The sequence below is a fragment of the Tinamus guttatus genome, unplaced genomic scaffold (assembly GCF_059628265.1).
Source record: "Tinamus guttatus ecotype Peru unplaced genomic scaffold, ASM5962826v1 Tinamus_guttatus_pri_ptg000150l, whole genome shotgun sequence".
Lineage (NCBI taxonomy): Eukaryota > Metazoa > Chordata > Aves > Tinamiformes > Tinamidae > Tinamus > Tinamus guttatus.
In genome coordinates, this window is record NW_028288684.1 from 1814623 (window position 1) to 1838714 (window position 24092).

At 37.7% G+C, this 24092-nt stretch overlaps 1 protein-coding gene across 1 annotated transcript in view; it reads right to left on the reverse strand.

The window, feature by feature from the left end:
- Positions 1 to 5269: 5269 nt before the first annotated feature.
- The window catches only part of COG6 (component of oligomeric golgi complex 6), a 55021-nt gene continuing 36198 nt past the window's right edge, over positions 5270 to 24092 (reverse strand). The window contains exons 14-19 of the mRNA XM_088522251.1: positions 17740 to 17871; positions 17049 to 17216; positions 15013 to 15120; positions 13483 to 13536; positions 9802 to 9881; positions 5270 to 5856 (exon numbers count right to left, since the gene is read on the reverse strand). Of these exons, the coding sequence (XP_088378377.1) occupies positions 5709 to 5856; positions 9802 to 9881; positions 13483 to 13536; positions 15013 to 15120; positions 17049 to 17216; positions 17740 to 17871 (690 nt within the window). The 3' untranslated portion in view covers positions 5270 to 5708. The remainder of the gene's footprint in view (positions 5857 to 9801; positions 9882 to 13482; positions 13537 to 15012; positions 15121 to 17048; positions 17217 to 17739; positions 17872 to 24092) is intronic.

Here is a 24092-nt window from a genome sequence, read left to right on the forward strand (position 1 = left end):
GGGCTCCGCGCGGCTTCACCCGGGCTCTGCCCTGGCAAAACCTGCTCTCGTTGGATGGACGCTGGGGACAGCCAGGGAGCACTGAGGCTGCTCTGTTTTCTTCCCTTTGAGCCTTCTCCATGACTCCTGGAATGTGTTTGCATATGGTGGAAAAAATGCAAAGGGAAGCGGCCAGGAAAGTCACCCTTCCTGCCTGCGCTTGGCACCAGCGCCGGGCTCCGTCGGGCAGCGCAGTGAGAGAAGCAAGAGAAGCCCCAGATCCACACAGCGCTTGAGCTGCCCGGAGATGAACTGCATTTCGGGGGTAATCCATTTTTGGAATTAAATGGGAAAATATATTACGTGTACCAATGCGTGCCATGCAGTCAGGCTTGCAGCTAAAAAAACCACAACACTGTTTTGATCTGAAAAACTGGCTCGCAAAGGATACAAAATATTTCACAAACTTTAGAACCCATCTTCTGCTCCCCATTTTCATTAATGGGTATTTTTATTCCATCCTAAGCAACAGCAACAAGGCTAATCAGTTTAACAAGTACAACAAATGCTTTTATTGACAAAAAAAGAATCCTTTGAAATACACATTACATTCACAAAGGATTAAATTACACTCTATTATCCATTTTCCATAAAATAAAGATTACTTTGATAAATCACGACTAATGTTATCTTTGGCTGATAAGAACTCCATGCTTATTTATGCGGCTTCTATAAATAGCGTGCTCTGATTTTTTTTTCTCACTAAATATAGTCAATGATACAGTCTGCCAGGCATTTTCCTGCAATTTTGACAATACCACATCTGTGAACCAGGCAGCAAATGAAAGCTCCATTGTCTCAATATGCAACACGCAACGGATTTTGTTTTCATCAGCCACGTTACAGTAGTTTATCAAACATCTTTAAGCCATATCTTGCTTTATCAGGGATTTCTTACTGCTACAGCAAGGTTGTCAAAATAAACTTTTTCTTTCTTGAAGCCTATCTGGTTCATCTTTGCACTGTGTGCTAAGCCTGGTGTAATCACTGTAGCATGAGTGGGTCATACCCTGATTTAGAGCTTAATGCATCTACGAGTAAGAACACATTTCCACGTGTAAAGGGCTCCTTTGCATGTAAGTCTTTCCACAGCTTTGTACTAGAGGAACTGGCATATTACTGCAGATTGAACCACATTCAACCTTGACGTGTTGAACAGTCAATCAAGGATCAAAGAAGGGAGAAATGTCTTGATTTTACTTCATTTTTCCCACACAATCTCTACAGAGTTGCTCACTACCTGTGATCGTATCTGGATAAATCAGGAGGCCAATTCTATGCAATGAGATAGTCCCAGGTTTTGAATGTTTGGTGACCACCATATTCTGGGCTAGAGTGGACATGTCCACCTGAGTGCTACCCTGGCCATCAGGGGAACGTCTAGAAGGGCAGCAAATGCCTAATTCAGTAGAGCATAGGAGCACACGCTCACCTGTAAAACATGGTTGTGTTCTACAGAAGACTTCTCTGGAAAATGAGCCCAGAAGTCCTCTGTAGAACTGGGACGCTTTGCCGAATCTGAGCTTATAGAAAGGGAAGTCTTTAGGAAGAATGGAAGAATGCCACAAATGGCAGTGACAGCTGGCTGGAAACATTCAGATTAATTGAAAAAAGATTCAGATTTAGAGTGGTTAGAATTAATCTTTTGGAAGGAGTTTGATGATGGTAACGCAACCTGGCTGCTGGGGAGACCTCTGTTTTGTTGCTTTTGGCTGTACAAGCCTCCAGCCCCTTCTCTTGGTGGGTTCATGGAAACATAAGATGCGCCAGGAACTCAGGCTTCTGAGCTACACCTATTCAGTAAAAGAAGACCCAGGGCTCTGGGGTGGCCCATCACACATGGCACCAGGGTATATCCGCTCCAAAGAAAATTGGGGTTTTCATTTTGAATGGGAAGAAAAAGTCCGTGTCAAAGAAAATCTAGTTCCTCTAATTCTATATGGAGGAATATGGAATTTTCTCTCACGCAGGACAAATACCCAAGTTTAAGTTACATTCACTTCCCTTAAAAAAATAAGGAGAAAAATAAACAGTTCCAAATTCATTTTCATGTGTCACTGAGTGACTCAGAGAATCTCATCATACACGCGGTTATCCCAAAGGCAGACTGACTTAGTGCAGCAGCTGCAGGATTGTCTTGAAGTTTCATTTGTGAGGTGGAAAAAATGGTGGTTTTTTAAAGTAGTAAAGGCGTTATGGGAAAGAGTTAAGCTACCCCACACACTTTTTACCTCCGCTGTCCGTTTCTTCTAATCTTCCTTCCGAATATTCTCCCAACTATTTAAATGCTTCTCCACTTTAGCATCAATTTATGGCATCTTGCCCTACCTTGCCCTGTTTTGGGCACTGCACTTAGCAGCAGCAAATTATCTTTTCCTGTCTTTATCCCTCAGAAGCAGGTGGCAATAGATTTCAAAAAAACCCCACACCATGTCCGTGCTGCTTCTAACAAGGGTGTATTTTAGTCATGGAAATAAGTCCACCCCCTTCTTTCATTTTCAAAATTTTATAGCCTTCCTACCCCCTGGGTTCCCTGGGAAGTGACTCAGTAAGGAAGCAAAGGGATTAAAAGAACAGCTGAATGAAAAACTTTAGTGCTTCTGAAAGTATTTTCTTCCCCAAACACTTATTTCTGACTTTAATAAAACTTTAATAAAAATAACTACATCTGAGTCTATGAAGAGATGGAACGCAGGTCTATACTCATAAATCACAAAATAGGGAGAAGAACTCAGAAATGCTGCAAAAGAAATGCAGGATCACCTTTTCTAGCCCCCTTAAGTTTCTCATATTCTACATTGGAAAAAAAATCACAGTGGTTGGACTTCTGTGTGATTGATATAATTAAGCAACTTCTATTTACTGATTTATGGTAGCGTGTGTGTCTATAAAAAGAGGGAAGGAGAAAGCTGTATATACAAGATTGAACACACAGGCATTGCCACTTGTATTGGTTAAGACCCATTGGATCTACCTCAGACTCAACTCCGTAGCTTTCGTTGGCTGAATGCTGTTGTTGTGAGAATATCCAAACGAGAAGGTCTGGACTTCACTCCTCATACACCGAGCACAGAGGCAAGTACTTCCTTGCTTGCACTGTCACTTGTCTCCTGCATTTTGCAGCAATTTCAGCATAGCTGCTTAATTCAGGCGAGCTGCCTCACCTCCGGTACACAGCAGCGCAGAGGTCAGGATGCTCTCCAGGAACGAGGCAGATGCCACAGAAACCCCTTTGGCCCAAACCAACCTCTCCCACCTCCCGGTGGGATGCAAGTGCTCTTTGCATCAGACAGCTGTGGGGATAGGGGGGCCCTTTAGTTATCTCCTCTCAGACTCAGGCACAGAAAATAACATGGAAGTCAGAAGTCAGCATATCAAAGGCTTTTATTGACATATTTTCTCATCTGCAACCCTTTGTCATTTACTTCCATTGCACAGACCAAAATAAGTGAATAATTCTAACTTTTATAAGTTACAACTTTTATAGCTTTTGTATTAAGAGGAGAGGATAAAGTAATGGTTAAGTCTCTAAATGGACTTAAAGCCAAGAAATAACTTTCTGAATTCTCATGCAATCCATAGACGGACTATTGAAGACAGCTTCACTTGTAAGTTGAGGTAAAAGTTCTCTTGATTTCATTAACAAACAGCTAATCTATAACCTTGTCACAAGTGATATAATATTCACATACTAGATAACAATTGTAAGCACATTTAGCAATGTTAACATATTAAACGACAAAACAATAGCCTTCTAAATATATGCACTACAATAATGCAAAGCCTGAATCATTTAAAGTGCCTTACCTACTCAGAGAGCATGATTTTCAGCTGGAGCTCTTCTAAGTTTCCTGAATTTTTTTTATCTAAGAGAGGTGGAGTTTCTAAATGGAGTAATTCCAAACATAAATTCTTTTATAAATTGGAATATTTTATCTCATCCAAGAACTCCAGAGACACTTAAAACTTTCAAATCTTATTTATATTATACCAACAGATTATGCCCATTAAAAAGGGAGATACTGCTTTAGAGGTATTACTACCAAAGCTGATTTCTGCGTGCGCCGCATATGATTTGTGTAATGAGTTTTTCAAGAGATGAAATGCACTGTTCCTGCTTCTCTCTATTCCTTGCTCTTTTGTAAACATTCACTAAACTGCAGGTTCGACTGCCACTAAGAATATACTTTACATGGGATATATTATCATCAATAAAAATATCCATCTTAAATTTAATCGATTCAATATGAATGACTGCTCATCTCTCCCTTAACGTACATAAACATGCAACAACAACTGTAATAAGTGTGTGATACTCATAGAAAAACTCAAGAGAAAATGAAAAAAAAAAATCCCAAGGAAAGCTTTCTTAAAAAATCCCCAGTGATCTCCTTATAATAACCTTTTTTTTTTCCTGAAATCTTGGGGAATAAAAGCCTTCCCTGAAATAAGGCTATGTTTTCTTAAATATACAAAATCATCACAAGGCATGACAGGACAAGAGTCCTCTTTATTACACAATTTACTCTCTCACTAGAAGGAAAGGCCACCCGAAACACAGCGCGCTCCATGGTTTCCGGAGAGAGCACGTTCAGCTCCATAGGGAAGGAGGGAGCCCCCAGCCGCAGCCCCACAGCCCCGCGTTCCTACGCGGCCCCCAGAGCACCTTGTGCTGCTGCACTGGCACCACTGCACACACGCGAACCACTAAAACCTCTCAGGATCTTAGTAGCTGAAAATGTTTGTGCTAAAGCAATCGAACTTTTCTGTACTAAAAACAACACAAACAAAACCCCAAAACAACCAAAAAGAAGATATACGTGGGAAAGAGGAATGGCATATTGCTGTGCAAATCACCTTCCAAACCTACACTGTTATTGGACACTGCCTTAAGAGTTCTACCTGCAAGTTTCAATTGATACAAAGATTCCTACAGAGGAACTGCTCTAAAATAAAATCTGTCACAGTAAAGGAAAATTATAAAAATATTACTTAAAACATGAAATTCCAGATTATGTACATTCATGTAGTTCAAGTATTTCTTTTTCTTACAGACAGTAACAGAACTAGCAACACAGAGATCGGGTCAGAAACCCCACAAAAAGCACACAAATTCTGTCTCAAAGATTTAATCAGTAGGATTTCAAAAAGAGCATCCACTATTCTGAAATGACTTATAGGCTGTAAAACCAAGTATGGTATGTATGTATATATGGCTATATGTATCTCAAGACATTCAAAAGTACATCAGTTGTACTGAAATTACACAGTACCAGTGTTTATTGATGGTAGGCTGAGAACAAGAGAATGAATGAACAGGGAAAGGAGCAAATAAAAATAATGATGAGGTTACAAGAGTGCTGAAAGGATTATGTACAGCAAGGGAAAAGCTTCTTTCACCTTTACTCCCTTTTTCAAAGAGATTGCATTTTGTGAAGGTTCATGTCCATTGGAGAAACACATTAAAATTATTTTTAATTTATACTCTATTTTCTGGCCTACAGAAAGTAATCAAGACACAGAAAAGACTAGACTTCTGTCAAGCAAATTAAATAAACAGCATTCCTATATATTTTAACTGTATAGTTATAATTCAAAACTCAATACAGAAAAACACAATACAAGCAAATACAGTATTATGAATTCTGATAATTCTGGAGGAAGTAAGACTATGAAAGCAATGTCTGGACTTGATGAGGAGTTCTGTGCAGGATGGTTTCTGGATCCTTATATTCATTTGAGGGGTTCATCACAGCTGCATATAACTCACTGTAAGCTCTGCAGACCAGTTCCGTTGACTGTTTTATTATCTGCTCCCTAAAAGAAAAAAAAAGGCAAAATTGTAAATTTTAAGGAGTCTAACTATGCTACCTGAAAAAAAATATATATAAATGCAGAAACTGGAAAAATGTCACTGCCACTGACAGTGACACTGTAAGTAACTGCCAGTTATTAAAAAGTCTGTATAATTCAACAGTGAAAATACCTTATACTTTTACAGTAAAAGACGACTCTTGTCTCTACTAGCATTGTACTCTCAAGCATATATCAAAATATATGATTTTGATAAGAAGGAATCTTTATTCCTGCCATCATGAAAAAAATGGCAGGGGATAGAAAAAGAACCATATTTAATGTGCATACAGTATTTTTTCACCTGTACTCTCCTCTATTGTTCAACAGAATGATAAGCTTACTGGTCTGTCTCTGCCTTCTGGGGCTGCTGGCTCTGCTCTGTAAATTTATGGTTTTTAATCTACCAGCAAATGTAGTCTCTTCTTATTGTCTTGACACCATCTGATTCCACAGTCTGTCAGGGATCAGGAAAAGCTGAAGGTGACGGTGGTCAGAGACTTAGAAGTTACTATAGTCTTTGACAAACAACGCTATAAGGTCTGCATCCTGTTATTCTTGTGGACCAAAACGAGCAAAGATGTTCAGAGATCTGATCCTAACGTTTAGAGAAAACATTATTTTTTTGAAGACAAACAAATGTTTGTGTTTTACTTAGTTGAATCAGTTTGTTTTAATCACCATGGTAATACGCTCACAGTCGCACATGCATTTTTATCTATCAGAAGCAGTAGTTACAACTATTATACAGCCAAACCTGTGCAAATTGACTATCAGGAGGAACTGAGGTACCAAAAATTCCAATTCAGCTGTAAGATGCAGCAAAGAAACAAAATTCCCAAAATTGCACCTGCTAAAACCAGTGCTGAATTTGCCAGCTGTTGAGCACAGTGAGTGGGAATTGACATCTCAAATACAAATCGTGGATAACTTTGTCTTTTCAGAAATATTAAGAAACGGAAAAGATGATAAAGAAGATTAAGAGACAAAAGTACATTTCATTCCAGTGCCAACTACCCAGCCTTTGGATAAGCACAATCAAATGCCTGCATTTCTACATTATTTAGAATACTTGCAAATACAAATCCAGAAACATTGTTATAAGGGAAACACGCTGAAGGTTTTCAGGTAAACAACTGCCTCTGAACACACTCCCGAACTGCTGAGCCCTATAACATGAAATGTTTCAGGAAAACATTGCACAACGGAAGTTGTATAAAGCTACTAACTCTATTACACAGAATACTACTAAACAGAAAGAAAAAGTTTATTAAAATGTTCCAGGGAGCTGAACAGCATCAAACTAATCTTTCCATCAAATAATATCAGTGTCATTAATCACCACATTAGGATTTCAGTTGCCATAACAACATGACACAATTTATCACTAACACAAAATGCTGCATTTTCTAAAAATAGTAATTTCAGCATTCATTTTCTGTGATCCAACACAAATGAAAAGAGCTTTATGAGACCAACAACCATATATATAAATAGCTTAAAACTTTTTAAATGAGCAAAGGAATTTGAAAGACAGCAGCATGCACTAACAAATATTGACTTCAACGAGATGGCTTGTGCTTAAAGCTACCCATTTGATGCTTAAGAGACTAACAGAGCTTTTATTTTTAATTCTGTGAAGAAGCTGATCTACAGCATTAAGTTACAGCAGAATAATAAATTACTGTGTGTCAGCTCAGCTGTAGGGGCTATGGTAATTGCCCTCATATGGGTTCCTCACTCCCTGCCTGGCTCCCTACTGCTGCAAGATAACATGAATTCAGCTTAAACTGTAGTGAGAGATTTAAAAACCTCATAAATGGGGTAAGACTGAAGGCATACGTAACTGGTTTATCTTGGTTCATCTGACAGAAAGAAATTATTAAGCCTAAGTAATTTCATTGTGTGCTTCAGTCTTTATGGTAGCATAAAGTCTACCTCTAAAAAATTGCTTCTGTGTTAGCAGTGAAAAATTGAGGCTTTCAAAATACATTTAGTGTTACTATGATTTTTAAATAGACCTACATTAAGAAAAAGAACAAGAGTTAAAATTCAGACTTAATAGCTTGACATGTAGAAGCAGAATTTCAAATACTTCATTTACATTATTCTTTAAGCTCATCTGGTTGATACATACTGGAGTAGAGGAATAACTTCCACCCAACAGAGTTAGTTCTGCTGGTGGAGCTGTGGGAACAGGAACCTCAGAGGAGAGATTCAACAAATGGCTGAAAAGAAACAACATCTCCTAAGGCCACAGTCACTTCTTCAGTGATGGACTCGGGGCTTAGGAAGCACTGGCTTACAGCACGAAACCGTCCACGAGGAAAACCCAAGTTGAACTATGCTCGAGTTAGGGATCTACAGTAATATACATTAAAAGTGATCCTGGTTTGCAAATTAGCTTAATGCTAGTGTTTATATTTCTCTGCTAAGAATACTAACAGATTCCTGGGCTCGTATGTTTTTCAATACAAGTGAGTTTATAACTTCAACCAAGAAAGAATTTGGCTACAAATTCTGACAAGTCAAGGAAAAAATCCGCCACCACCAACAAAAAACACTTAATATCTTAAAATGCTAAAATAGGACCAAATAATGACCATTTTGATCATTATTCATTTGGTCCTGAGAACATTAGTGAACTCTAAATGCCAAACTCAGGCACTTAGTAACCTAGGCCGACAAATAATCACTTATGCAATTACCACACATCTGAAAAAATCTTCAGGAAGTAACAATCTTCTTCCGTTAGATAGCAGAATGTTTAATGATTTCATTTTCAGACTATCATTATATGCAGACCATGACCATTACAGAAGCTGCACTCAGCACTTCTGCCTGGTTTATCTAATATTGAGGCATGGATTGACAGAATTGAAAACTTGAAAATTGAAAATTTTTACTCAAGCAGATTAAAGCAACATATTTGTGCCAAGTGCAAAGATTTGACTGAACACTGACATACAGAGAATCAAGAAAATAGCATACAAATCTCAGATAGGTAAGAGATACATATATTGTGCAATCTGTGCTAGCGCTCAACCGCCCTCAGTGAAAAAACACTTTCTTATGACACTGCAGGACAGATAGTAATAATGAGACTCCAAACACTCCAGCATTATGTGAAAATATGATGTACTAGTCACAATTTTTCATGTTATGTAACTTGTATTTCTCACAGAAGCATGAAAAATAATGTCAAGAAAACTTTTTGATCAGTGCAGCATAAAATTTTCTGAATTTAAATACTACAAAAATGAGTTAATAAAATTCATATTTAATTGGAAAGATGCACAGCATCTTCCCCAGCCTTAGGGTTCAGTTGACCTGTATTTGTTGTATTTCAGAATATATTCATAAAACAAGAGAAGTTATACATAAGCAAATCCTTGCTTTAATGATTTCTACCTTGAAAAGTATTATGTGAAAAGCCAAAAGTAATTTCAGCACAATACTTGATGAGACAAGAATGTCAATATTCTACTGTAGAAGACAGTTGAAAAATTCTAGACTTGACTTAGCAGAGGAGATAAAAGAAAACTTGAGTGGAGAATTATTCCATCTCTCTTTAGAAGGCTTATAAAATAGTTCTAAAACAATTTACAACTAAGTTGACAAAAAATGCCAACACAGTAGAACATGTTCAAAAGAGATGAATGCAATTTATTTTGATAGTGTCCATTAAATCAGGAGCAGCAACTTCAGAAAGTTACAGAATTACATGTTGCTAACAGCTTGTTCAAAAAGAAGACAGGCAAAACAAATTGAATTGTGACCTGAAGGACAATGCAAATGTGATTACAGTTGATAGCATGAATTCTCTATCATGATCCACTAAAAACTAATCAAATTCATCTTTCTGATTATTATACAGGCGTAATAGAAATTCAGAGTTAAGATACTTACTTTACAGTGGCACTCAGAAGGAAATTCAGCTGGGACATTAATAGACTATCTGGAGCAGACAGATAGCGATCAAACTGAGCCTATGGGCCGTAAAAGAAGAATGAGAGTATGAGATCAGCATAGTAAATCTTGCTGATATATGAAGACAGATGTAAGAATACAGATCTCTGAAAAGCTACTACATTAAAATTGTACCTTCTTATTTAATTAAATTTCTTATTTGAAAGAATTTGCTGTTTTTATACCTTTAAGATAGAACTTAACATAATAAAAAATATTAAAGGTGGAATTTAAAAGCCTGAACAAGACGTTCACACTTAAAACACTTCAACATGTAAATCACTGAAATTTTAAGTTTCTGATCCTGAGGAGTACATTTGGAGGATGCAAATACTACAATACAATGTCCATAATTAGCTACCAGTTTTCTTTACAGCTGGTGGATATATGTTTGCACCCCTGAAAATCTGATCCAGTTTATTCAGTGCAAAGGGAACAACCTCAGCCTTCAGATAGCAACCCAGCCCGCCCAAATTAGCGTTACTCCTTCTGAGAGCACAGGGGCTGCTTAATAATCCTGGGAGAACTTAAATTGGGAGAAACAAGATCATGGGACCTCCTCCTCCCATATAATGTAGTACGAAATATAACAAGTGCTTTGACTGTAGTAGTTTTGGAGAAGAAAATACAATGTAGGAACGTGACCACTGCCTTCTGCTATCCGTTAGGTGATAGAGAAAAGATGGAGCCTGATGCTTCCCAGAAGAGCATACTGAAAACATGAGGAACGACTGATAGAATTTACACTAAGGAAAATTCTGACTAGATATTAAAGGTAATTCTCACCAACAGCATAGTGAGACACTGAATATATTATCCAGAAAATCTGTGGAAATACTGGACTAGACGAGGTCCCAGGAAACTAATATCTCAGAGAGCCTATTTGGAGCTTTCCACTCTGATTTATTCAACGGTTCCAAGACTTCAGGGATCACTGGAGTGAATTCCCAGTTGGGTGCTAGAACTGGACTCTTTCCAGCCTGGGTTGCCTCGTGGGCCTCTAGTTCCTGTATTCCTTATTACCTAACTCAGTTTCACTAAGAGACACGCAAGATGGCACATGGCATCATGCAACATAAGCTCTACTCTGCTTCCCAGGGCAAACCTTTTTCAAGCTGATAAAACCTAAAATCCAAGCCTAACCACCATTCAGATGGAAGTGGGCCGAAAACACCAGTAAAGTCAGTCATGACTAACCTTTTCAGGGTTATCTATCCGCATTGGGAATGGAGTTTTAGCTGACAGAATAAATGAAGACTTTACTAGAACACTGCTTTTGAGCACATATGAGCAACTTAAAAGCCAGTGACCAAGGAAGCCTTCCAGGTTTAATGGTAAGGTGGTGAACCTGACTGTAAATTCTCTATATGATGGAAGGTGTGGACAGACTAGACTGAATTTACATGTGTTTAATTCTGGCATATTGGGTTCCATCCTGGTCAAAGTGTGCTCACACAAGTATACATTAAACAATTTTTGAGGAAAATAAGAGTTTAATTCTTCTCAAACTACTCAGTTAAAATTATTATGCATGGCTTTAGACAACTGAGTTACATTTATATAAGTTAGAAGGGTGGTTCCCAAGCTGCAGTCCTGGTAGGATTAATTCCTATGAGAAGTGGAAGGTATTTTTAGTGCTTAATTTATAACTTATTTTAGAACTTTAACTGAGGAAAATTGGCTCTTCTGACATAAAAAGGAGGGATTCAGGGGGTACATTTTTTAATAAGACCTATTTACCAATTAAAGAAGAACCAGCTTTCCTCTTCTCCCCCTCTCTCCCAGAAAGAAAATTACAGTTAAGCTTTCAGAATAAAGCTAAACTTGGAGAAAAGGAAGTGTGGAAGTTCATATACTGTTGGTTACTGAACTCTGAAATTGCTATCTCAACGGAAATTAGCCTAACACTAAAAAAAAAAAAAAAAAAAAAGAATTACCTGATTTGTTTTAAAAAATATCTTAGCTTTTAACAAAAAAAAAAAAAGAAAAAACTTGTTGCATATACTTAGTACCTATCTTCTAAGTTTAATTGAGCTATTTGCATAAAGTGAATGCCTTAGGACTAAAATTATAAATGATAGCAGACCTATATTTCAAAGCATTCAGGCAAAAAGAAATTTTCGTGATTAAAACTAATTAGAGCTAAGTACCTGCTTTTAGCAATTTAGGGTGACTCACAGGATAACATTCTTGTAAGTAAAGTTCTGTTTCTCAAGGCTTAGAAACTAATACTCTATTACTATCATCTCATAAATAATTTATATATCTACGGGCATACATTTAGTACTCAAAGCAGCAAAACTCCTATAAATGAAGAAAGTATTTCCAGACATTTAATTTAGCTATTACTGAAGAGGATGACTGGTTAGCTGGTTGTGCCATCCAGTAACTTGAGCTAAACTATTTAGATGAGTATTCACCGTGTTACACAATTAACACTACTCTTTCCCACATCACAGCAGTAACACAACAATGTGAAATTGTAACACCAAAATATCACAGAATCACAGATTTGCTGAGGTTGGAAGGGACCTCTAGAGATCATCTAGTCCAACCCCCTGCTCCAGGAGGGACACCTAGAGCACGTGGCACAGGGTGGCATCCAGGCGTGTTTGGAAGATCTCCAGAGAAGGAGACTCCACAACCTCTCTGGGCAGCCTGTTCCAGGGCTCTGTCACCCTCACAGGAAAGAAGTTCTTCCTCACATGGAGATGGAACTTCTTGTGTTTCAGCTTACACCCATTACCCCTCATTCTGTCACCGGCCACCACCGAGAAGAGCCTGGCCCCATCTTCTCTACAATCACCCCTCAGGTACTTGAACGTGTTAATCAAATCTCCTCTCAGCCTTCTTTTCTACAGATTAAACAGGCCCAGCTTGCTTAGTCTTTCCTCAAATGCTCCAGTTCCTTAATCATCTTTGTCGCTCTAGGCTGGACCCTCTTTAGAGGGTCCCTCCAGGTCCCTCTTGTCCTGGGGAGCCCAGAACTGCACCCAATACTCCAGGTGCGGCCTCACCAGAGCTGAGCAGAGGGACAGGATCCCCTCCCTTGACCTGCTGGCAACGCTCCTCCTGATGCAGCCAGGATCCCACTGGCCCTCTTGGCCACAAGGGCACATTGCTGCCTCATGGTTAACCTGTTGTCAAGCAGGACTCCCAAATCCCTCCCTGCGGAGCTGCTTTCCAGCAGGTCAGCCCCTAATCTGTGCTGGTGCCTGGGGTTATTCCTCCCCAGGTGCAGGACCCTGTACTTGTCCTTGCTGAACCTCATGAGGTTCCTCTCTGCCCAACTCTCCATCCTGTCTAGGTCCCTCTGAATGGCAGCACAGCCCTCGGGAGTGTCGGCCACTCCTCCCAGTTTGGTGTCATCTGCAAACTTGCTGAGGGTGCACTCTGTGCCCTCGTCCAAGTCACTGATGAACAAGTTGAAGAGCACCGGGACCAGTACTGACCCCTGCGGGACACCAGTGGCCACAGACCTCCAACTAGACTCAGCCCCATTCATCACCACCCTCTGAGATTTGCTATCCAGCCAGTCCTCAATCCACTTCCCAGTCCACACTTCCTAAGCTTTCCTATGAGGATTTTATGGGAGACTATATGAAACTGTAAAATGCTTACCATTGCAGCCTTCAAGGACACTGAATCTAGACTTGGCAAATTTGAAAGTGGACCCTAAGAATCAACAAAGGAAAAAAAAAATCCTTAAAATATGGAAAAAAATAAGAAATAATTCTACAATATTGTTACTTATTTTGGAAATCGCCAGAATTTTACGTGTTCAGAAACTGAATCACCGCACCAATGCCGCAATGTTGTAACTGTTCATTTGTACTCCACAACTTCCTTAAATTAAAAATAGCCAATGCAGAGTATTTCATGTATCATTTCCGACCCTTTTCTTCCTTTTTTACTATTAACTGACAAGATCAGGGAAAAAAAAAAACCCTTCCATGAAGTTTAGTACAATACCTGAACTGCAAAGTTGTCCATATCCCTTTAATACTGTGGAATTACAAAAGGCAACTTCCTTTCAAGTCATCTACTCCTGGACCCTGAAAAACTGAAGCCTACTTGCAAAAAAAAAGTATTTTGCCTACATGTCATTACAGAACACACATGCTCTGTCTAACCGCAGAGTAAATCCTGCAACAGCCTCATCCCAGCAGCCAGCCATCTTGACAGATTTAAATGAAAACACTACTACAAAGTCTATCCTCATTCTATTAAACAATCTGCAGTCAGCCCTGATCTGCATCAGAATTTGAAATTGTTTTTAGAATAGGAGATGCATGATTAGAAAGCCACGTGGACTCTGTAATCAAATAACTAATCCATTAAAATGGTTCTCTTTAAGAATCTCTGTTGAGTTTGAGCATTTTATGTAAAAATGTTGGGTGAAGAAAAAGACATGAAGCTCCCCAACACAGTATGCTTTTTTTTCAGAAACACTTTTTCACTTTGCTCAGAATTGATTTAATGTTCATGAAAGGTCACAGGCATAGACAAAGGTCCACAAAAAAAGTACAGGAGCATTAAATTCTACTTTTCAGCTTGTTCTAAAAAAATCTCGTCATCGCTTTTATAATCTCCTTGTCTAAAATAGTCATTGTAATGAATAAAGTCACAGAAAAAAAAACATGTAATTTCTTATTAATATTAATCTGCCAATTTTTCACAGAAAAAAAAAAGCAGTTATTGTCTAATGCATCCATGGAATCTACTTGGAACATACCAATGTGGCACATGCACCAAGTGTCATGAAGGTGGTTACATATTCACTACTTGGGTTTTAAAGCCAGCTTTACTCAGACACATTTTAAGATATTTTAACCAGCTAAACAGTGATTCTGAGAATGTAGAGAGTGCCTGTGATGTACAGCGCCTGCTGATGGTGCTTGGATCGCTGCACAGAAAGACTGACATATTCCTAACCTGCTTGGCTTGTTGTACGTATAGTGTAGGGAAATGTTTAATTGCAAGGTGTCTTTGGATCGTAGTCCATAATGGCAAAAAAAAAATAAATAAAACCAACAGATATTACTGAGTTTTTGCTTTCACAGAAACTTGTTTTTCAAAAGGCTACTGCCAAAATTTCTAGAGTTGGCATGCATGCAGCACCTCTGGAACATATATATTGTATCAGCTTACCTGTTGTGGTTTATGTTGCTGCACTGTGTTATATATGTAGCTTAGACCAGCTCTAGTTAACACATAGGAAGCTTGTTCATTTATGAGTGTATCTAAATGAGCTTCAATCTGAAAATGTAAGCATAAGACATTTATAAAATTTGCATATAAAAGTGTTAAACAGAAAAATTTACAGAGTAAAAGATAAGGTGTAACTATCATTTTAGAAAGCAAAAAAACATGAAAAGGAAAATGATTACCCAAGGATATACCACAAATACATACAGCACAATTATTTTTATCATTAATATATTTCAAATTATGGAAAACAAAAACAAAAAAATTAACACTTATGATACCTAATAAGACTCTAAAATTTGCACTTTTAAAATCAACAATCCTAAAAAATAAAAATAACAAAGTTCTAATCTTAGAAATTGACGTATCATTTTTGGTAGTATTTTGTTCACTGATATATTGCTATTTTGTTCATTTATTCATTGAAAATATGCGATAAAAAATATCAACCAAATCTTATTGAAAATATTGGAAGCAGTACAGCAGTTTTGCCACAAACAACCAGTCTTTCTTGAGGAAACTAAAATTCAAATGAAACCATAATCTTTAAATTCAATGATAGCCATGTGTTAAAAAAAAAAAAAGCCCTCCTCAATTTAAAGAACCTGGCCAAAATAGAAAATGAAACTACAGCTATGAATTATGCTTCTCTTGCTATAAATGTCTTTCATAACAGAAAATCTCTAATCATATTCATAAATATATTTTACATTCTTAGCATAACCTCTACTTTGCAAAGAAATCACTAAATCTAGTCACAGCTGCAGCAATCCTATTTGAGTATTCTCAAAAAGATTTGGGAATATATACCTTATTACTTCATTTTTATAACTATCCCACATTTTCTTAATTTCTCTGTCTCAAGCAAGAGGAAAAAAATGTAATTTATCAAACTGTAACGAGTTATACACCTGATATTTTAAGAGTTCACATTCCTATCTCCTGAAATTCTTTAGAAAAAATACACCTTCTTCCTTTTTAATTTAAAACGTCAAGTTTCCTTTCTATGAAGAATGTCATTCTTATTAAATACACTATTCTAACTCCATTTTAATAACCTACTTATGTGCAATCTTAAGATTTTTTTCAATTTATCCCTGTATTTGCATAATGGCTGCCGAAAGCAAATGGTGTTAAAAAGTACAGTCTTCAGTTCTACTGCTTATTTGAAGAATAAATAAATTGAAGCATTTACTACAGAGGGAAAAAAAAAAAGGGGTACAGTACTGGAGATTTGAGACCCCCTAGAGACAATTGGTGGGGGAATCTTTTTTGTGTCAGAGCTAAAAGGTGCAAGAAATTCTAACTAGGAGTAGATGGTATCACCTTCGAGTAAGAAGCTGTGACCTTCTCTTCCAAGTCCCCCAACTTCAAAAGCTCCCCTGAGTAGTATTACAGAAATGTTCTATGTAACAAACCTACAAATGGGCAGGGCCTAAGTATTCCTAAGTCAATGGTTTATAAACTGCATTTCACTTTCAAAATAGTAGCACATCTGAACTACTATCCTGGGATGTTAAGTGAAACCAACAAACAGATGAGGTAATGGAAGAAAAGAGAGATGAAGCGCTAAGTTAATTTATGCTGTATTCTAGTATTAATATCCTCTTATAATGGAATAATCATTTTACTTAATTTCCAACTTCCATTTGCTTCATCTCATACAGTTTGTGGAGGAATATTAAGATGATTTGGATAATAGAAATTTTCAACTGATTTGTGTTTATCTGCAATTAAAAACAAACAAACAAAATCTTCTTATTAGTTTTCTTTAACTGTTTAAAGACATAGAAGTATAAAACATGCTGTGCCCAAACAGCTCTGATAACAGAGATTGCAACCGACACCAGATAAGGACACCTCTTATCCTAACGGTTTCTTCATTTTGAGGCAAAACATTTTAAGCGTGCTCACTTCACAGCCAATATCTGAAAAATCCAGGAAAAAGTTCATTTTCGATCTGGTCTGTTAATGCTTACCTGAAACTGTAACATTTCTAGACGTTTGTCAGTGAACTCAAAGAGAGCCAAAGTTGTCTTCATCATATAAAGTGAATTTACCATGAAGGTTGCCATATCCGCCGTGCCTAAATTACTAGCGGACATAGTACACATCTGTAATAACGGATCTAGCACACAGGATAGAACCTAAAATAGAAAAACACACAGAAAAGGGGAAAGGAAATGGGACTTAGGAAAAACGCCATACTAGGCTTCTAAGCTCATTCAGTCTCTATCACGTATTTATTCCTGAAAGCAGAATAAAGAGAAATAAGAATTTTCAAGTGTGAAGGCAGTTTTCTACTGGATTTGTCAGCAGGTCATCAGCTACCATAGTAATGGATAAAGTGTAAAAATCTGAAAAGAACAGATTCCAACCTAGCAGAAGGAAGAGTAACTCACATTAGGTTAACTGGCAATTGTGCAATCTTAAGGGGATATTTATTTAATGCAGCAGTAATTGGGTAATAGAATTTAGATACTGTGCTAGACTGGCACTGTACTGTAATTATCTGCTTTGGTAGTCTATTACTTTTAAAACAGAGGTTTGGGAAAATACTCCAAAATGGCATCAGACAAATAAATATTCATGTTTCACTCATCTTTTGTGTACTAAGATTAACAACAAAAAAAAAGAAATAAAGAAAAAAGCTGTCAGACATTGTTATACCTGCACAAAGTCAGCTTGACGGGCATCCAAAGGAACAACAGATGAGTCGTGAGATGCCAGAACCTCCCGCAGCAAGTTTAGTGTTTGGTTTAGCGCAGAGCTTGGGCCAAGATCCGGAGGTGGGAGTTCAACCTAAGGAACAAGGAGATGATTTTTTTTTTTCTTTATTCCATTTAGAGCAAACAACATGTACTCTGGTAACACACATACTAGCAGCTAATAGCGGTCACACATTTTAGAGAAGGACTTCAGCTTCTGACACTGGAGATGTGAGCCCACCTTGAGCAGCACTTCCCTTAAACCCCCCAGTGTGTAACTGGAACTCCGGTTTAACTCGACAGTCTTAATTGGTAGCAAGTCTGTATCTTCAATTACTGGTACACAGGCTATCTGAAGTACACCTATACAGGCTGTGATGATACTGCAAGAACTGGAATGAAGGCCTATTTCAAAAATGAGAAATATGAATCACAGATACTAAAAAAGGTTTGCAAAGTTCATAGGAAAAAAGAACATGACTTTCTGAGTCAGGTTGCAAAGTACCTGAACTGACTAAATGCCTGTTCTATTTTTAACAGAGAGTTACATATTTTAGACTTTCTTTGTAACAGACAAATAATCACTGTATGATTTGTAAAATCTTTATATAATATGTAGCCTAGCATATTTTTTCCCCAAAAACACTTCACTTCAAATGTAGCTGTGGCTTCTCCTTCTCAACATAGCCCATAACTGTCTTCCAGCTGCCAACAGTCCCCTACCAGAATCGAGCCACCTGGCCTCAGTTCCTTCCTTCCCCTCTTTCCTCTGTCTCCTGCCTGTCCCAGGTCAGTTATAGACCTGGCTGGATCACGCAGGAGCAAGGACACCCTGAGGAACACAGGGAATGTGAGCACCTCAAGGGAAAATCTCTCTCCAGGAGGAGGAGGCAGAGCTGAGACTGCCCTGCCTCAGGCCTAGCCTGTCTCACTCGAGCTACCTGGGTGCAGTGAAGTGAGGCACCACGCACTTCTGCAGACCTCTTCTGGCTCCAGCTCAGTCCAGAAAGAAGGCAGCCCTGGATGGACCCCCAAGTCAAGGTAGCATGTTCCCCACCTTCCAGAATCACAACTACTCATTAACAGAATAATAAATGAAATAAGTTTCCCAGGGAAGGTGAGGGAAGGAGGGAAACAGAGTAAAGAGGTAGAGCCTGATGGTCGAAGAATATGCAGAATGACAGACATCAATCATTTCAGAGCAGCCTTCCAGAGGCACCTTGAAATGCATCTGTACCTGAAGAACGTGCCACTAGAGAAAAAAGATACTGAACTCTCCTTTGAGCCTGATCTAGCTTCCACAGTTTGCACATTCGGAAAACAGCCAAGATGCTGCGAATGTTCAAATACTGTCACCAGATGAAAAAAGAAGTTTAATGCTTTCTTCTGGATACCAAGTTTGCTACCATGCTCACTTCTAAGAGCTATCACACTGAATTCGGGGAACTAATGGAAAATTAAATCCAGTAAGGAGAGAGAAGAGTTGGTGTTCAGCCTAATTAGTTTTTGAAGTTTAAACAGAATATTCTCCTTGTAATGAAGAAACAGTAATTCAGAAAAGTCACTTATCCAGTGCTGATTAGTACCGAAGTTTACTGAAATTTACAGCAGCGAGTGACTTCGTGTTTATTTATTTATTTATTTTTATTAGGGGTATTGATTGTGCCCTGAACACACTGTTCTCAGACCTGAACTGGACCGTGTTCAGGGATATTTTGGCATTAATTTGAGACTAAAGTCTGATGGGGTTTTTGCTTCCAACACACACATAGATCACGGCAAAGGTAATTTCAGACTTCTTCGCACAGAACTTTTGTCCTCTCAAATAAATGACGGTTAGAAGCTTCTAAATTAGCTTCATTTCTTATTTCCTCTGTTCTCTTAAAAGTTACTGTTGTCTAGATGGGGACAACATTATGGAAAAAGAAAACACTGCAAGGAAAAAAAAAAAGCTTCAGACCATTGGATTTCACTTGAGGCTAGCTAGAAATTCCTGACTACGTCAGTAAAGGTAAGCAGGAGCAAAATTACTATTAGTAGCCGAAGCAAAGTTAAAACAATGCTAAACCCAAATCTGAACATTCCCTTCTGAGCATCCATGTAGGTAGAAATGTTATTTTAGAAAAAAAAAGATCAAAAATTTAAAACACAGATTTATCTCAATTTATAGAGGAATCCATGAGAACTAAGTTATTCCAAATAAAAATGAAAAAAAATCCCTATGTTACACGCACTAAAATATTATAACCGATGCTATTTGGAAATATGTTGGAATATAATAGTTCAATATTTCCAAATAGCATCAGTTCAAAAGATTTGAAATGCGTGCTGAATTCTGCTTTTGATGCAAGCCAGATAGAAGCTAACTGAAAGATTCTTACTAAAAGATTCTCAGAAAAGTTCTGTAATGATTCAATACTGTTGAAATATACTCTAAGTGTCTAATCATAGACACTGCTAAGTCATAACCTACGTTTTTCAGTTGTGTGAAACCAAGGTCAATCAGATGCGTCCCCAAAGCCCCCAAATCTTTATTTTTAAAATCAAATATGCAAAACAAATTCTCCTAAAATAAAAATGTTCTAAAAGAAGAAATTACATCATCATTTAAGCGCTCAAGCTCTAAACTGCAAAGTTTTGCATATCAGTGCAAAGTTAAAGTCCAAAGAAGGTTTGTTAGTCTATGAGAGAAAGTAGCTCAAATGACATTTTTGAGAATTTAATGAACAGCAAAAGTATGGACAAAATGGAAAAAAAAAAAACCCACAAAAAATGGCAGTATCAACTATCAAGAAGAGAGTCTATGTTACTTAATAGCCTCTCTCTTGCATTTATGAGGAGGGCTACATAGAAAAAAGAAACCATACAGAACTTTGGTTTCTATCAAATACAGTAAGTTCTAGTAAGGACTGGAATGGAGCAGAGATTATAAATTTATAAAGTTATATAAAACAAAAGACTAATTTTAAAACATCATTCCTCTTAAAAGTACTGCGCAAAGCAACAAAAAAAGAGGCTGGCAGCCTTTTGAAGGCCCTAATCAACTTTTAATGAAGTTTTTTTTTTAATAAGTTCATTGGTAAGGAGGTGAGAAAAAAAAAGCACTAAAGAGGTGGGATCTTGGGAAAAAACTATCTGGATATTTCATCCTAGTGGTTACAACTACTATGTGCCTATCACAAAGTCCACTCCATAAATTGAGATCACTTCTGCCACAGTAAGACCGCAGCAGCATAGGAAACCTGAGCGCAGATCTACCAGGGAAGCTTGAGAGAAGCTGCATAAGCTCCTTGAGCCCCATTAGGATCCCAGAGATCAGCATTGTTCAACAGTAGAATGCCTAATAACATACTTTTCAGCTACTTTTACACTGGATGTGGAAAAAAGAAGGAAACAGAAAAAAATCTCTTTGTTTTGCTTTATCCACATGGATCCTCTCAAACCATAACACTAATCTGTATCACTATGCTGATCCAATAGCTGGTTTCCCCAAGACTTAGAGGGTGCATTTTGACAAATTAGCCAAATTATCAGGGAGTTTACAATTCTTCCCATTTAATGCCTCATTTTTCCCACTCAAATACTATACACACAATGTGATCATAAAATTTAGTTTATATGCATCTGTTCTAAGAGCACGGTATTAAAAAACAACAATCCCAAAGCCTGATTTGGGGCACTCTACAAATGACCTTCTAACAGCTTAGAGAGCCTCATGATCTCTTCTATTCCATTTACTTCAAAGTTTTAAATTATTCTTTCACTTAGTAATTTTTCTAGAATGTTACTGAAACATGCAGAACAGTAAGTCTGCCTGAAAACTACCATTTTAGTGTATTAGTTGCTCCAGTGAAGACACTGGCATAGGTCAGTCTAGGAGTCATTAAAATGCCTCCTCAAAGGACTCATGATTTTGCATGTCAATTTGTTCAAGCTGAGGGAACCATGAGAGGAGCTCACCCACTCCTCCACATTAGGTACTTTCAATTTTGCTTCCAGCTTCCACAGAACAGTACCCATTTTTTATGTATTATTTTCATTTAGCACTTTTTTGGATTTATCATCTGCACAACAGTGATCTGTACCAGGACACTCTTATTTATGTCCACAGAGTAAATTCTGATGCTATTCCTAGGATTACACTCTCCTGTGCCCTTTCATATGTGTTGTGCCCTCAATACGAACAATTCAGGGATCCACCTAAGGAACACAGAAGAATCTCCAAACCCTAAATATTTGATTTATTAGCACACAGTCAAAGGAAACATATAGGAAGACACTTAAGGACTGAATTCTAGAGTGCTTTACTAGCATGGTTGTTCTGGGTCCAAGAAAGCACGAAACACACACGTACAAACAAGATCCTTCAGAAAGGGCACAAACATAGGCCAAACTATCTGGTTAAGCAACAAAGGTTTCCTGTGCAAAAATGAATCAGTTAAACAAATTATTACCAGATCTAGAAATCCAGTAATCCAGCACACTGAAAGGACTGTCAAACACTTCCTCTGAAGCGTAAGAGCCCGTCCAACAACGTAGAGGAGAGACAGGCTGTAGTAAAAACTGATGTGAGGACTGTTCAGCATTGCAGGACAAGTGCCTCGATGCACAGCTTCTGTGGGATGTCAGAGCTGGCCTCTGTGAGCACCTCGGAATCTCCAAGCAGCAAATGGCCTTTTAATCCTGGAAAAGTTGCTTTGCCACAAAGCCACAAAGCTTCACCACAGGTTTCAATGACTATAGGAGAGAAAGACACTACTTTGAGCGTCGCCTTTCTTTTAATAAGAATAAATTTATTCTTAGGCAGCACACAGAATATACACATTACAGAGATATCAGATCCTGAGGAAGGACTTTGAGAAGTGAGAGTGAAAACAGAAAGGCTGAAGAATGTGAAGTTCTGAGGCCTGATGAGCACCATGTTTCAGATGACAGCTGGAATGCTAGAGGTTCCAGATATAATTAAAAAGTCGTTTCTAGAAAAGGGCTTCTGAGCAAGCCAATAAGTAATCTAAAGTAATTAAAGATTTCCCTGCATGATTTACTGATGACTTGACTGCAAAAGGATGAGACTGCAGGCCTAAAGAAGTCTAAGTTTTCATACAGCTCTGTGTTTGTGACAGTCCTTACCTAATAAAAGATGTGACACCTCAAAATAGATGTGAACATGAAGTTCCTTCTTGTCTATGAAAGAACAAACGGAAGTCTCAGTTTCACATCAGGATTTTTCTCTTGGGAAAAATCCCAGGAAGCTTGAAGGCAATGCTCAACACAGGACAACAAATAATCTACAGAATTAAACTGTGGTTATGGGGAGATCAAACTCGAATCTTTATCCTGCTGTTCTTCTAAATCCAAAATGAGTGTTCTTGAGGAGTTAGCATATTTAGTCTTGCCTAAAACATTCCTAGCTTTCTCTACTCAGGAGCAAACTTTGCCTAAATGCAGTTATGACTTATCAATTATTAGATGGAGTGCATATATTAAAAAAAAAAAAAAAAAAGTATACTGTAGCAAGATACAAGGACACACCACAGCTACAACAGATTAGAATAGGAAAAAAAATGCCAAGTTAAAATTCATTGGCAATGCTGATTAAATCTTCTGGAATTTGGTAGAAATGAACAGTAATTAAGAAATCATTCAAAATTTTCTTTAAATCAGATAACATTTTTGAACTGTTTTCCATTCAGAATTTCTTGCTTATAATTACTAGATTACCAGTAACAACTGATGATATGGAGGGAACACAATCAGAGTGTATAACTCTCACAGGCTACATTCACCTCTTCTAAACATCTAAACAACGAGGGTATGTAGATTACAGAAATAAAAAATCCCCACTTGAATTGCTAATCTATTTCCCTAATAAATTGCTTTATTATATTTTAAGCTAAGTAATATATAGCTCACATTTTTAAGACAGGTTTAGAAATCCTTTAACAAGCAATATATAAGCAAGGACCTAGAAATAAGGAAAACCATGATATCCAGACTGTCCAAAGTGATAAGTATATTACTAATTTTACAAGGAAGAGTTCTCAGGTATCTGTGCACACAGCAGATCAACAACAAAGCTTTCATAATTGCATACTATAAGCGCAAGGGTTTGTTTTCCATTGCTTTAAACATCTCTGAAAAATCAAAATATTTCTGAAAATAGTTGCAGTGCATAGTTGGCAAAAAAAATGGTTGAAAGGTTGAGATGTGAAAAGAATCCTACTTACAAACATACACACTTTTAGTCCACAGCATATTAAAAAAAAATAGAGTGCAACCTTTAGATTCCACACAATGCAGAAGCATCATGAAATT